Consider the following 13,838-nt stretch of genomic DNA (forward strand, 5'->3'; position numbering starts at 1 on the left):
TACTCAAGATTTAGATTGATCTACAAATGATCATCTATTATGATAAGAATCAAATCTTTATGTCAAATAACAAGTTTATAAAGATAATTAATTCTTATCGGTCCTGTCATATATAATCTCTGTTATAGACAACACCTTTACTAAGATGTCTATCCACATCAGTAATTTGAATCTAGATCACTTGCATCTCGTATGCTTAGAAAACCATACTAGTAACCATTCATTAATGATTCCATACTTTAATACGTTACTGACTATTTTATTCATTATATATGATCTTAATTCCCTCATAGTAATACAAGATCATATTCTCTTGAATAAATACGATTTTTTTTTGATATTATCATATAATTAATTCAAACAATAATTATAATATTCAAATATAATAAAAATTTTCTTTTATTTAATTCAATAAAATGTCTTCACATGCTTTTAGGGTATTAATCATAACAAAATAATGGTTAGTTCGACAGATGCAACCCAAGCTAACATCGAAAAAACGCTGACACTTGTCACATTTTTTCACGTATGAGGTTGAGTTTTTGTTCAGGGTAGGTCAAAAATATCCCTGCCTCAATATCTTTAAAGCCAAGCTTTGCCCCCAACGTGGTCTCCACAAAATAAACCTAATTATTGGTAATACTTCTTCAAATGCAAAGCGTTCCAAGTTCGTGGAATTGCCTCTCCACTTAATCGAGTTAATCTGAAAGTGCCTTCTCACATAAACTGGACTTTAAAATTAGCCTAATTATTGGTAATACTTATTCAAATGCAAAGCGTTCCAAGTTCATGGAACTGCCTCTCCACTTAATAGAGTTAATCTGAAAGTGCCTTCTAGCATATTTTCTTTGATTTGATATGGCCCTTCTTAGTTTGGGCCTAGGACACTATCTTTAGGATCTTTATTTGCTAGAAATACTCTTTTAAGCACTAAATCTCCCAGCCCGAGTCTCCTCTCTTTGACTTTTGAATTGAAGTATCGAGTTAGCTTCTGTTGATAATGGGTGAGCTTTATATGCGATTCTTCTCGCTGTTCTTCAATTAGATCTAGGGACACTTGCAGTAAGTCGTGATTATGCTCCTGGTTAAAAGTCCTTTGTCTATGCGAGGCCACTAAGGTTTCGACTGGGAGAATAACTTCACTTTCGAAGGTTAGTGAGAATGGTGTGTGCCCAGTAAAGGTGCGGTTAGAAGTTCTGTATGCCCAAAACACTAGTGGGGGCTGTTACGGCCATAATTCTTTAGCATCTTCCAACCTCTTTTTTTAAGCTCGTCTTGAAGGTCTTATTCACCACCTTGACATGCCCGTTAGCCTGAGGATATGCAACTGAAGAGAAACTCTTAATTACCCCGTACTTTTCACAAAAGTTTGTGAACAAGTCGCTATCGAATCGAGTCCCATAATCTAACACGATCATAATTGGGATCCTGAAATGACAAATTATGTTTTTTATGACAAAATCGAGTACTCTCTTCAAGGTTATTGTTGCTATTGGTTCTGCCTCGGCCCACTTCGTGAAATAGTCCACAGCAACTGCAACATAGCAAACTGCCCCTTTCCCGGCAGTAATGATCCAATTAAATCTATTATGCAAATGGAAAACAACCATGGTGAGGAAATCATGGTTAGTTTGATAGGTGCAACCAAAGCTATCGTCAAAAAACGCTGGCACTTGTCACATTTTATCACGTATGAAGCCGAGTCTTTCTTCAGGGTAGGCCAAAAATATCGTTGTCTCAATATCTTTAAAGCCAAGCTTTGCCCCCAGCGTGGTCTTCACAAAATCTTTCACGGACTTCTTTAAGGATAACTTGGGCTTCTTCTGGCATAACACACATGAGCAGTGGCATGGAATGACCTTGCCTATAAAGAATTCCCTCGACCAAAACATACCTTGGGACCTGGTACAACAACTTTCGTGTGTCCTTATGATCCTCGGGCAGTTTTCCTATGGTGAAGTATTCTACGATTGGAGTTATCCAGGTTGATCCTTCTCGGATCAACTCGGTTTTCTTCTGCTCTTCATCTATGTTGGACTTGTCAAGGAACTCAACTAGGACCACGTTCAATGTGTCTGCCTCCTTAGTTGTGGAGAGCCGAGCGAGAGCATTCACATTTGTATTTTGCTCTCACAGGACCTTCTCTATGGGTAGAAGTTGAATTCTGACAGTTCATTTTTTACCTTGGCCAAATAAGCACCCATTTTGATCCCACGAACTTGATAATCCCCCAGCTTTTGGTTTAGCATGAGCTGAGAATCGCTGAAACACTGGATGACCTTCTTTGGCAATTCGAATTCCAGCCAGCAATGCCTTGTTCTCAACCTCGTTATTGGAGGCGCAAAATCTGAATCTAAGAGTCGTGTGAAAGCGATGCCCCTTGGGCGTAATCAGAATTACTCTAGCTCCTGACCCGTGCTCGTTTGAGGATCCATTGACAAACAGTTTCCATAATTCTTGAAGGGAAATTTGACTTTTTATGCTTAATATTATGGTGTAATACAAAATAATGCTAGGCATTTTTAACATTACAAAATAATGCCAAAATTTTTGCTAGTACCCAAAATACCCCTAAAAACAACTATCTCCTCTCTTCCCTCCTCCTCTCTTCCTTCCTCCTCTCTTCCTTCTTCTTGTTTCTTCCTCACTCTCACTCACCTCACCTCACCTCACACCACCACTAAGAGCACCATGGTAGAACCCCATCGAGCTTGGGACCGCCACTAAGAAAGCCATTTGTAGAGGGGGATCAAGACCAAAGTAAGGGTTGAGAAATCTTGGAGAAAAATTTAATGGGTAAGCAATTTTTTCTTAAATACTTGGATTAGTGATGTTTCCTTTAAACTTTTTGAGCATTTCGAATAGATCTGAGCAATATTTGTACATTTTTTTGGGTTTTTTCTGGTTTTTTGTCGATATGCGTTTTTTGGGAATTTTCTGGGTTTGTGTTGTGCTCGATGGGTGCTCGATGCCTGCTCGATGCAGGCTCGATGACACAACAATTTTAGCGTTGCATGTTCTGTTCGATGGGTACTCGATACCTACTCGATGGGTACTCGATGGTAATGTGCAATCTCACTATTTCATGCACGCTCGATAGATGCTCGATGCCTGCTCGATGCAAGCTCGATGGCACACCATTTTTTACGTTGCATGTTGTACTCGATACCTACTGTAACGCCCCAAACTCCAGGGACCGTTACGGTGTGCCTTGTAAACAGTGCTAAACTTGCTAACCGAGTTATTTGGCCAAAATCATGAACTAAGTATGATTAGCGGTTTAGGGATTAAAAACTTTGGTTAAGATGTAACGTTTCACTAGAATGTTTAGTATATACATTGGGATCCCGAAAATATAATCTCAGAGTTTATTTCAGAAAATATTTACAACAGGCCGTTCTAAGCGGCAAAACAGGGTTCAACCCTAGTTCCACTTTAAACGTCGGCCGTGGCGGACGAGCAGCTGCATATGTACACGTCATCACCTAAGCTCTCCAACTCAAGGATGGTCCAGCTTCCTCTTGCCTTTACCTACACCACGTAGCACCCGTGAGTCGAAGCCCAGCAAGAAAACACAGTAAAGCATGGTATAATATCAACAACGATCATAATAACCATTCAGGACTATCAGTCTAGGAAAATAGGTGACAACAGCCAAAAGTCACAATAATGAGCATCGCTCCCTCTAGCCATGTGACGATAGAGTCACCAGGGCTTAACTGATAAGTGATTCTTTCATAAGTTTGATTAGGACAGGTGCATGGTGAATGGTCACCAACATAACCTTCCTCCCGACTCTAGAGTCGTGCTATGGACAGCGTCCCCTAGCCATGTGACAAACAGTCACCAGGGTCATATACCTTGGCTATAAACATCTGGTCATAGACCAGGCAAGCGCTTATAAGTTCTTCGACCCTAGGGTCGGTCTAGCATTAATGCCATAGAGCCATTCAATGCATGATTCTCGACTTTAGAGTTGGTCCCTGACTAGTCAGTGCCATACACAAGTAAGTCATGCCACCAATCATATACCACATGCTCAACATTCATAAACAAGGTATTTAGCATGCTTACTAAACAGATACCAGTACAATTAGGACCATGCACAACCACATAGGCTCAAGCTCTGGACAATATCATACCCAGTATACAAAGCATGTCTTAATCACATGTTTCTCATGCATCATATGCAATATATCCAGCAATCCATCATGCACCCATAACAGTCATGCATGTCACGTGTAATAGTCAACCAACATGCATCAAGAATAGCCATGCATGTCACATTTAATAATCAACCGACATGCATCAATAATAACCACGCATGTCATACTCAATAATCAACCAACATGCATCATAATAGCCATGCATGTCACATATACACGGGGTGCAGTTTTCTTACCTCGGGTTCGAGTGAGAATTAATAAAAGAAACAACCTTTGAGAACGATAAGCTTTTAGTCCTTTAGCGGTCACCTAGCCATAACCAAACATATAGGATACCATTAATAAAAATGACCAACATAGGTTCCCAAACCAATATCTAGCCTCCGGTACATCAATCCACGCTTAACCGGGTAGTAGGATCAACCCCGAGGCCTATGGAAAGCATCCCTAAGTCAAAAACCCTATTCTGGCCAAATCTTGCCCAGAAGCGCACTTAGGCCGCGACACGCCATAGCCAGGCTGCGACACATTACGCAAACCAGCAACAGTCAGATTTTTCTCCCCTGCATTTTCCTCGAAACCAACCATTCAAACCAATCCCAAACCTCAACCTAACATCCAATTTAACCACTAAACATTATCCACAACTCACCCTCATCAAAACCCAAGCTAGACACCATCCAAACTTCCATTAATTCCCAACTAACACATCAAAATCTCAAGCTGAAACTTAAAAGAAAATAGAGTATAATCAGACTTTCATGGCTAAGTTTCCTTACCTCAAGCTCAGTTTTCAATCCCCTTCAATGGCTGAATCAAGTCCCTAATCCCAAACCTTGATTTCCTAGCTTGTTCCTTCAGATTGGTTCTCAAAATTCCAAAGGAAGAAAGAAGGGAAGTGGTGTACGGCAAAGAGAGAAGGATGAGGATGATGATGCTCTGTTTTGGTTCTGTTTTAATTCCACATGCTTCTACAGCCAGCAGCCAATTTAAGTCATACAAATCCAGCCCTAAATGACCAAAATACCCCTAAGTCACTTAAAGCCTTTAAAACCACTTCAAGGGTAAAATTGTCCTTTCCAACCTATACCGTTAATCATAATTAACGCTCTCCAATTCCCGCTATTCTCAACATTCTCAAATACCAATAAATCATATCCCATTACCCTTTATTTCCCGGTAATGTTCTAATCATTAAATTCACCCCGAGACTCACCCCGAGCCCCGAACTTAAACCCGTTATGACTAGACCGAACACTTACATCTCATGATCGTCTCATGTCGATTAGCTTGAACCAATCCACCTTATAATGTGGCTATATTAATTAACCCAAAATATGCGATTACGCCCACAGTGGCCAAATTACCAAAATACCCTCACAATAATAAATTCTCCCATATGCATGCATCCACCATCATATAATAATATAATTCACGTAAACATGCATATAATCGTTAAATACTATAATGAATCAATTATGGCCCTCCTGGCCTCCTAATCAAGGTCCTAAACCCTATTAGGAAATTTGGGGCATTACACCTACTTGATGGGTACTCGATGGTAATGTGCATTCTCACTATTTCATGCATGCTCGATAGATGCTCGATGCCTGCTCAATGCAAGCTCGATGGCACATCATTTTTTACGTTGTATGTTGTACTCGATGGGTACTCGATACCTACTCGATGGTAATGTGAATTATCACTATTTCATTCATGCTCGATGGATGTTTGATGCCTGCTCGATGCAAGCTCAATGGCACATCATTTTTTACGTTGCATGTTGTGCTCGATGGTTACTCGATAGCTACTCGATGCAAGCTCGATGGTAATGTGCATTCTCACTATTTCGTGCATGCTCGATGCAGGCTCGATGGTCATGTTTTTCAGCATCGTTAAAATACCATTTCTTACCATCTGTTTTTCAGCTAACTGTATTTGTGTTTTTTTATTTCAGGTTCTACTATTTACGTATTTGTTTCTTACAACGGTGTTTGGGAAATGCATGGTAGGAAATGGTATTTTAAGGATGTTGAAGGTGAAGTGATACCAGTAGAGAATGATGCCACTTACTTGCAACTACTTGACATACTGTACGAGACATTTCAGGTGGATAGAGAGGTGTATGAATTGAAACTCGAGGTGCCATACGTATGTGGCGAGCAACCATTTGGATCAGTTCAATTGAAGAATGATCGTCAAGTTCGTGTATTCTTAGGAATAAGCTTGAATGAACAGGTAGTCTTATGTGTGACTCCAGTTAAGAAGAATGTCATATCAGATCCTTCTCCTAGTGTGAACAAAAAAGACACGACCAGTATCGATCCATCTCCTGCAGGTAGCAGTTACAAGCATCTTAGCGAGGCGGGCACTTTTTTTCCAGTTACTGATCCGATGGCTACTATTCAGCTTGATATACCACAAGGAGGTCCCACAGGTGTGCTTGAGGCATATGAGTACGATCCCTATGTGAATGATGATCCAGTTGGTAATTGCTTTGAAGATAATGATGATGGTTCCAAGGATGACTCGTATTGTAGTGTAGATGTTTCAAATGAGGAGTTAGACATTTCCCAAGCCCAACAAGTAGAAGAAGAGTCAGGACTGCCTCTTTCACAGGCACACCTCCCAACTCAAGGATGCCGAGCACCTGCTCGAAGCAGTAATCAACCTGCTAGGACAGAAGATAACATTGGGTGGAGGGAGACAATTGTATCAAGAGAAGATCACACCAGATGGAGTGCCCCAATGTTTACAAAAGAAGATATTGAGGCATCTGCTAAAACCCATTCCTCATCATCTGGTGGACCAATGGGAGAAATATATGTTGGGAAGACTTTTGAGGACAAGATTGATTTAAAAACCAAAGTTGCTCTATTTGCAATGAAGAATAACTTTGAGTATATGGTGAAAAAGTCTAGTACTGACGTGTGGTATATCACATGCAAAGATCCTGACTGTTGTTGGAGATTGAGAGGGAAAAAACAACCAATGTCCCCCATGTTTGAGATCACGGTATACAAGAGCGTACACACATGCTCACTAGAAGTGCGACAAAAAGGTCATCGTCAAGCTGCACCGTGGGTCGTTGGACACCTCATAAAGAACAAATACGCAGTTGATGGGACCAGTTACATGGCAAACAACATAAAGGAGGATATGAAGAAAAAATTTGGTATTGATATGAGTTATGAAAAGGCATGGAGATGTAGAGAGAAGGCACTTACGTATGTTAGGGGGACATATGAGGATTCATATTGCAAGTTTCCATCCTACTTACACATGTTGCAGTAAAATAATCCAGGTACAATTACTGATTTTGTCATTGAAGATGGTCGTTTCCTATATTGCTTCTTTGCCCTTGGATTTTGTAGGAGAGGATTCAGATTTTGTCGTCCTGAGATATGTGTGGATGGCACGTTCTTGAAGAATAAGTACGGTGGCCACATGCTATGTGCCGTTGCTTTGGATGCGAATAGTCATTTATATCCAATTACGTTCGGGTTGGTGGATAGTGATAACCACAACTAGTGGAAATATTTCATGACGAAGTTGAAGGAAGCCATTGGGGACGTTGATGACTTGGCTTTCGTGTCAGATAGGCATGCGAGTATTATTCATGCTCTAGAGGCTGTCTTTCCTGATGCCTACCACGGCGCATGCTACCATCACATCAGTATGAATGTGAAAGCCAAGTTCAAGACTGATCACTGTCACAGTGAGATGTGGGCAGCAGCCTATGCATGGAAGAAGACCGAATTTCTAAAGCATTTTGAAAATATTAAGCGAATGGATCCTCCTATAGCTGCCTATTTGGAGGGAAATGGTTTCGATAAGTGGTCTCGTCCTTTCTTTCCTGGAAAACGATACAATATAATGACAATCAACTACGCTGAAAGCTTCAACAACAAGACCAAGGATGCAAGAACCTTTCCAGTTACAATTTTTTTAGAATTCATTCAGTTCACACTACAGTCTTGGTTTTCTGAACGACGTAGTGTGACAGAGAAGACTACCACCAAATTATCCACCCTGATGGAGGCAGATGTATCGAACAATGCTGACAAAGGAAGGTTCATGAATGTCTATGCCCTTGGTCAATTTGAGTTTCATGTAACTGGTGCAGACAGCGATGCTGAGGTGAATTTGATGACGAAATCATGCTTATGTGGGGTATTCCAGCTCATAGGCACACCTTGTCCCCATGCAGCTGCAGCAGCTATGGAGCGTGGAGTGAACCTTTACTCTTTGTGTTCACCGTTTTACACCATTGAGTCATGGAGGAATTCGTACAAAGAAACCATTTACCCAACTGGGAACGAGGATGATTGGATACTTCCAGATGACATTAAGAATATGGTAGTTGGTGTACCCATAGAGAAACAACAAGTTGATCGGCAAAAAAAGCCAAGGCTAGGAAGACCAAGGACAAACCGTTGGCCATCTGGCGGGGAAAAACCAGTTACAATGCGTAAGTGTAGTAGATGTGGTGGTCGTGGCCACAACAAATCCTCATGCAAAGCTCGGCTTTGAGTTTATTTTTTGTTGTATTTTATTTAAACTTGAAGTTGAAGGTTATTTGTCGTTTTCTTTTTTTATTGTCGTTAATGAATTTTGGTCGTTAATAAAAAGATGCTCGACTCAAAAAAATTTCTTAAAAATCTACATTTTAAGCAAATAAATATAACAAGAGAATGTTCAATGTCTAACATTCTGATACCATAAGTCAACTGTCCATTTGTTTCTGAACAACTCCATGTTGTCATCGCAAATCGTGTCAAGTGGTAGCCTACCCAATAAGTGTTCGATGTTCTTGATGGCGTACACACCACAATCTCCACTGTAACCAAAACATAAATTGCATTAGTAACAAAATCAACATAGAATTTAATTTAAAAAACTTGAATAAAAACTAGACTTTTGTTTACCTGACTTTGGTTTGGGGTACTGAATCAACTGGCATGCGGTGCACATTGAACTCTTTGCATCTTTTAGCTCCAGGTGGAATCGTCAATCGAGGGTCGTCCTTGAAAAGTTGTGACTGCAATAACAACGATGGGAACAAAGTAGACCATGACTTCATAAACGATTGCAGTTGTTTATCACTTATCACGGTCACGTCCGAATCATAAACATTCAGAGTCCAAGTAGAAATGGAGGCTTCAACTGCAAACCAATGCATTTGTAGGTAGTTTTGGCACCAATATACAGTGTCTACTCCCTTCCACGATGCCAGAAATTGATTGTCGATTCCCGTAATCATTGATATCACATCTGAATCCCACAAAAACCTTTTCTTATTCGCTTCCTTGGCATTCTGATATGCATCATAATGGGCCGGTACCACTTGTGAGAACATAATATTCATCACAACAACATCTTGCCGATACGCCCCAGGATAGAACTGTCGACGCCTACGTAGCATATGCTTGGCCGCATCAATATGCTGCAAAAATGATAGGAAAGCAATTAATCAGCCTATCGAAACCCCTATTGAACCCACTGTTTTTCCAGATAACAAATATTAATAAAATTAATAAAATTACTTACACCATCATCGATCCAAAACTGTGGTGTCTTCATCGTCAGAAACCAACTCGGACCATACACACCAGTTTGGACATCCCTCTTCGTCTTGTTCGAAATATCTCCAAGCAACCACTTGCCGACTGTCCTGTACTGTGTAGCAAGTGGCTTCTTTAGAGGGTCGAGGACTAATGGCACATCATCAATCGCATCCAAATGATCTTTCTTTCTGGTTGGGTCGGTGTAGTCTTCAAATTTCTTAGGTTTGCATCTTTTCCTCTTGGCCAATTGAAACTCTACACCAACAACATCCCTAGGTTCTATAATAGCAACACCTGGGGTCTCAAGATTTGCTGTGAGTACTATCGGGGGAGGAGTGCCTATGTCATGTGAGACAAAATCATCTGGGAGGTCAAGTGAGTCGGAATTAGAATTAGAATCATTTGGAAGATCTTGTACGAATGTCAAGATCTTATTGACATCATCCATGATGACCGCCTAGTTCTCTTGGATGGTATCCTGACGACTCTCGACTCGCTCCAACCTCTCCAACACCTCCCGTAAATCAGGTTGATCAGGACTGGGGTGTACCGATGGGGCTGGGGCTGAGGGTGTGGGGCCGATGGGGACTGGGATATCCTCATCATCAGGGCCATCAACAAAAATATTGGCTGCCTTCGCAACCTCAGCAGCTATCTCCGCCACCTTCTCAAAATCAGTGGGAGTTTCTACCTCTTCTTCTTGGCCCAACCCGGGATACAAGGGAGCATCACCCTCCGTCAGAGTGCTATAATAATCTATCTCCGAAGGTCGGGGCTTCAACATGGACAACACAATCAACTGCATCAAATACAAAGCATTAAGTTAGTTTGAAACCACCAAAGAATACTCTATTTTGACATAATATAACAGAACTTACACTCGTCTTCTTGAACATTGGTGCAAGGTCGGCCTTCGAAATAGGACGCTCCTTATTGCTCGACCAACTGAGCATCCTCAGAAACTGGTTTCCATGGTTAATACCATACTCACGTGCAAACTGTTGGATGGCTTCGTATGCCCAATACTGCAATGCAGGGACATAACCATACAAACTGTATTTTGCTTCTTTCTGTTTCCCCTTAACTTCCTTCTTCTTCTCATAGTTCCCCTTCTGATGATGCATGTCTTTTTTACATGAATCCATAAGCTTGTTAAAAGACACCTTCCCCCATGGGTAAGTAAATAAGTACTCAATGTCCTCCACCATCTTCAGCGAATCTATCCAGACATTTAACTTGTCCTCTTGTGCAAGTAAAACCCCCTCAACAAAGAAACATAGGCCTAACTTGTAGGCATCTTCAACTACAGTGCAGTTTTTTAAAGCAGCCTCCAAATGCATTATCTTCACTGTTTCTTCATCATTAAAGTACTCCTTGATTAAGCGGTCACTAGTCAAGTGTTTCTTCAAATCAGTCTTAAATGGCCTGGAACTGAAGTTCAACCCCGTAACCAAAGCAAACTCGCCTCTACCAAATCTGCAGGGTCTAGATCCCAAATGTAAATGCAACTCATCCTCTTTGATGCACTGGATCTTGTGCAACATTAATTGATGTATGAGAGATGCAGAGAAGTCTAACTTCTCAGCCATGAAAAATTGTTTGAATGGGGATTCCTTCACCCTTTCTATCAACCCGAGCTCCTCAAACTTGTCCTTGATTGTTTTAAAGTAACCATTGCCCCTATATGTGACTCGTCCAGGAAAGTGATCTATCAAGGGTAAAATAAACTTCGGCATCTGCAAAAAATAAAGATAAAAATAATACAGTTAAACAAAGTCGCGTGAAAAATCCATCAATAAACATACATGCAACAATCGAACCCTATCGAACATGCATCGAACCACTATCGAACCCCTATCGAGTACCCACCGAACACCCATCGAACCCCTATTGAACAACCCTAGAGCATGCATTGAACCACCATCGAACCCAACAAGAAACCCAATGCATCGAGCATGCATCGAACCCACATCGAGCATGCATCTAATGAACATCGAGCATGCATTGAACACCCATCGAACCCCAATCGAGTACCCACCGAACACCCATCAAACCACTATCGAACAACCCTATAGCCTGCATCGAACCATCATCGAACCCAACATAAAAAACACTCCATCGAGCATGCATCGAACCATGATTGAGCATGTACCAAATCACAGTAGCACAAACCTTAAACCTAAGAAATGCCTACCCATCGAACCCTATCGAGTATGCATGAGTACTCGATAGGGGTTCGAGTATGCATCGAACCCCTATCGAGTACTCATCGAGTATGCATCGAACCCTCTAAATGCCTGCACATCGATGCCCATCGAACCTCCCATCGAATAACATCGAACTCACCATCGAACCATCGAGAAACATAATAAAACCAGGCAAAAACTCACAGTTGTCTTTAAATGTACCCATTCCAAAATACTAAAACAAAGCATATCAATATGCTCAAAACAATTCGTAAACTATGCAATAAACGAAAAAAGTCACAACATTCACACAAAAAATTCAAAAAAAAATATACATATAAACATATATATACAACAGAAAATTTTAAAAAAATATATACATATAAACATATAGGGAGATCGACCTTAGTGGGTCAGGGAGGATGGAGGCGGAGGAGGGAGGTCTCGGGGAGGACGGAGGCAGAGGAGGGAGGTCTCGGGGAGGTCTTAGGGATTTGGGTTCAGTTTTCGGGGGAATCGACGTCGTGCGGGTCTCGGGGATCGACGGTTGTCGTGCGGTCTCGGTGGAGCAACGGTTGCCGTGCGGGACTCATCGGAATCGACGTCGGTGAGGAGTGGTCGATGTTTTCGTCCGAAAAATAGAGAGGGAGCTGTGTAGGAGGAGGGAATTCGAGAGAAAAAGAGAGAGGGAAACTGAAGAGACAAATGAGGAGGCTATTTTGGGTATCATAAAATAAATTGGCATTATTTTGTAATGTTAAAAATGCCTAGCATTATTTGTATTACAACCCCATATTAAGCATAAAAAGTCAAATTTCCCTTCTTGAATCGGTTCGTCCATGGGCTCATCTTGAAAAACCGGTGCACTCGGCCACAAAATCAGCATGGACCTGCTCCTTTATAGTTGTTCGTGGTTTATACAAAATTTTGAACTGGCTGAGTTCGATGGTCCACTTTAGTAAGCATCCCAATGCTTTAGGTTTTTGCAAAACTGCCTTAAAGGTTGATCGATTAGGATGTGTATCGACGACTACCATTGCATGGAGCTCCTCGATTTCCTCACCATGGTCTGTTGCCCGGGTTGTGATCTTCCCTTCATAGAAATGCTATAGCATTCTCTAGTAGCGAGCTGGTCCCCTCTTACCGTGCATATCCTAGTAGGTAAGGGAAACCCATGGCCAAATGGCGAACAAAATTTATGGCCTCGAACACTATCAAGGCTGGTTTCCCTAGAATGGCGTTGTAGCCAGTCGACCAATCTACGACAATGAATTCAAGCATCTTCGCCATAGTCATGGTTCATCACCAATGGTTACAACAAGCTTGATCGTCCCAATGGCTGCTAGTCCTTCTTCTAAGAACCCATATAGAGTTGTGGGAGAGGCCTTCAAATCAGTGACTGATAGTCTCATCTTCTCTAAAGTGGATTTGAATAGCACGTTCACAGAGCTCTTATTGTCAAACAGGATTCTCTGAACTCTCTTGTTTGCGAGCAGAATGGTTATGACCAGCGGATCATTGTGCAGGAATTGGACATGTTTGTATCTTCTTCTGTAAAAATGATGGGTTGTTTGTTCATTTTCTGATTATTCCTTATGGGAGTGAATACTACACCATCATTGTAATGCCCCACGTCACTATGGTTGCTTCCTGGAATGATGACTGACCCTACAAACCAACACGAGTCTTTCCAACGTGCTTTTTCCTCACTCGCACGCTTCTTAGGAAAACTTCCCAGGAGGTCACCCATCATAAGATTGCTCCAGGTCAAGCACGCTTAACTTTGGAGTTCTCAAGTGATGGGCTACCGAAAAGATGAATCTTGTTGGCATAGGTAGTACCCATCAATCCATTTAAGCCCTATTCAACTGTGTAGTCCCATACCTACACGGTCTAAGAATCATCAGACTTGACCTTCC

At 41.4% G+C, this 13,838-nt stretch overlaps 1 protein-coding gene across 1 annotated transcript; it reads right to left on the minus strand.

The window, feature by feature from the left end:
* Nucleotides 1-10,190: 10,190 nt before the first annotated feature.
* On the minus strand, nucleotides 10,191-10,816 carry LOC133817650 (uncharacterized). The gene is made up of 2 exons (XM_062250231.1): nucleotides 10,612-10,816; nucleotides 10,191-10,532 (listed from the first exon to the last, which is right to left on the minus strand). Exons 1-2 carry the CDS (start codon nucleotides 10,684-10,686, stop codon nucleotides 10,191-10,193), a joined length of 417 nt encoding a protein of 138 aa, XP_062106215.1. The 5' UTR covers nucleotides 10,687-10,816.
* Between the last annotated feature and the right edge of the window lie 3,022 nt (nucleotides 10,817-13,838).

The sequence above is a fragment of the Humulus lupulus genome, chromosome 1, assembly GCF_963169125.1.
Source record: "Humulus lupulus chromosome 1, drHumLupu1.1, whole genome shotgun sequence".
NCBI classification, from domain to species: Eukaryota; Viridiplantae; Streptophyta; class Magnoliopsida; order Rosales; family Cannabaceae; genus Humulus; species Humulus lupulus.

Excerpts from the sequence above, each read along its gene's own strand:
- LOC133817650 (XM_062250231.1), bottom strand. The coding sequence starts at position 10,686 with ATGCTCAGTTGGTCGAGCAATAAGGAGCGTCCTATTTCGAAGGCCGAC. Across the intron at positions 10,533-10,611 it reads CAATGTTCAAGAAGACGAGT|TTGATTGTGTTGTCCATGTT; the intron begins GTAAGTTCTGTT and ends TATTTGATGCAG.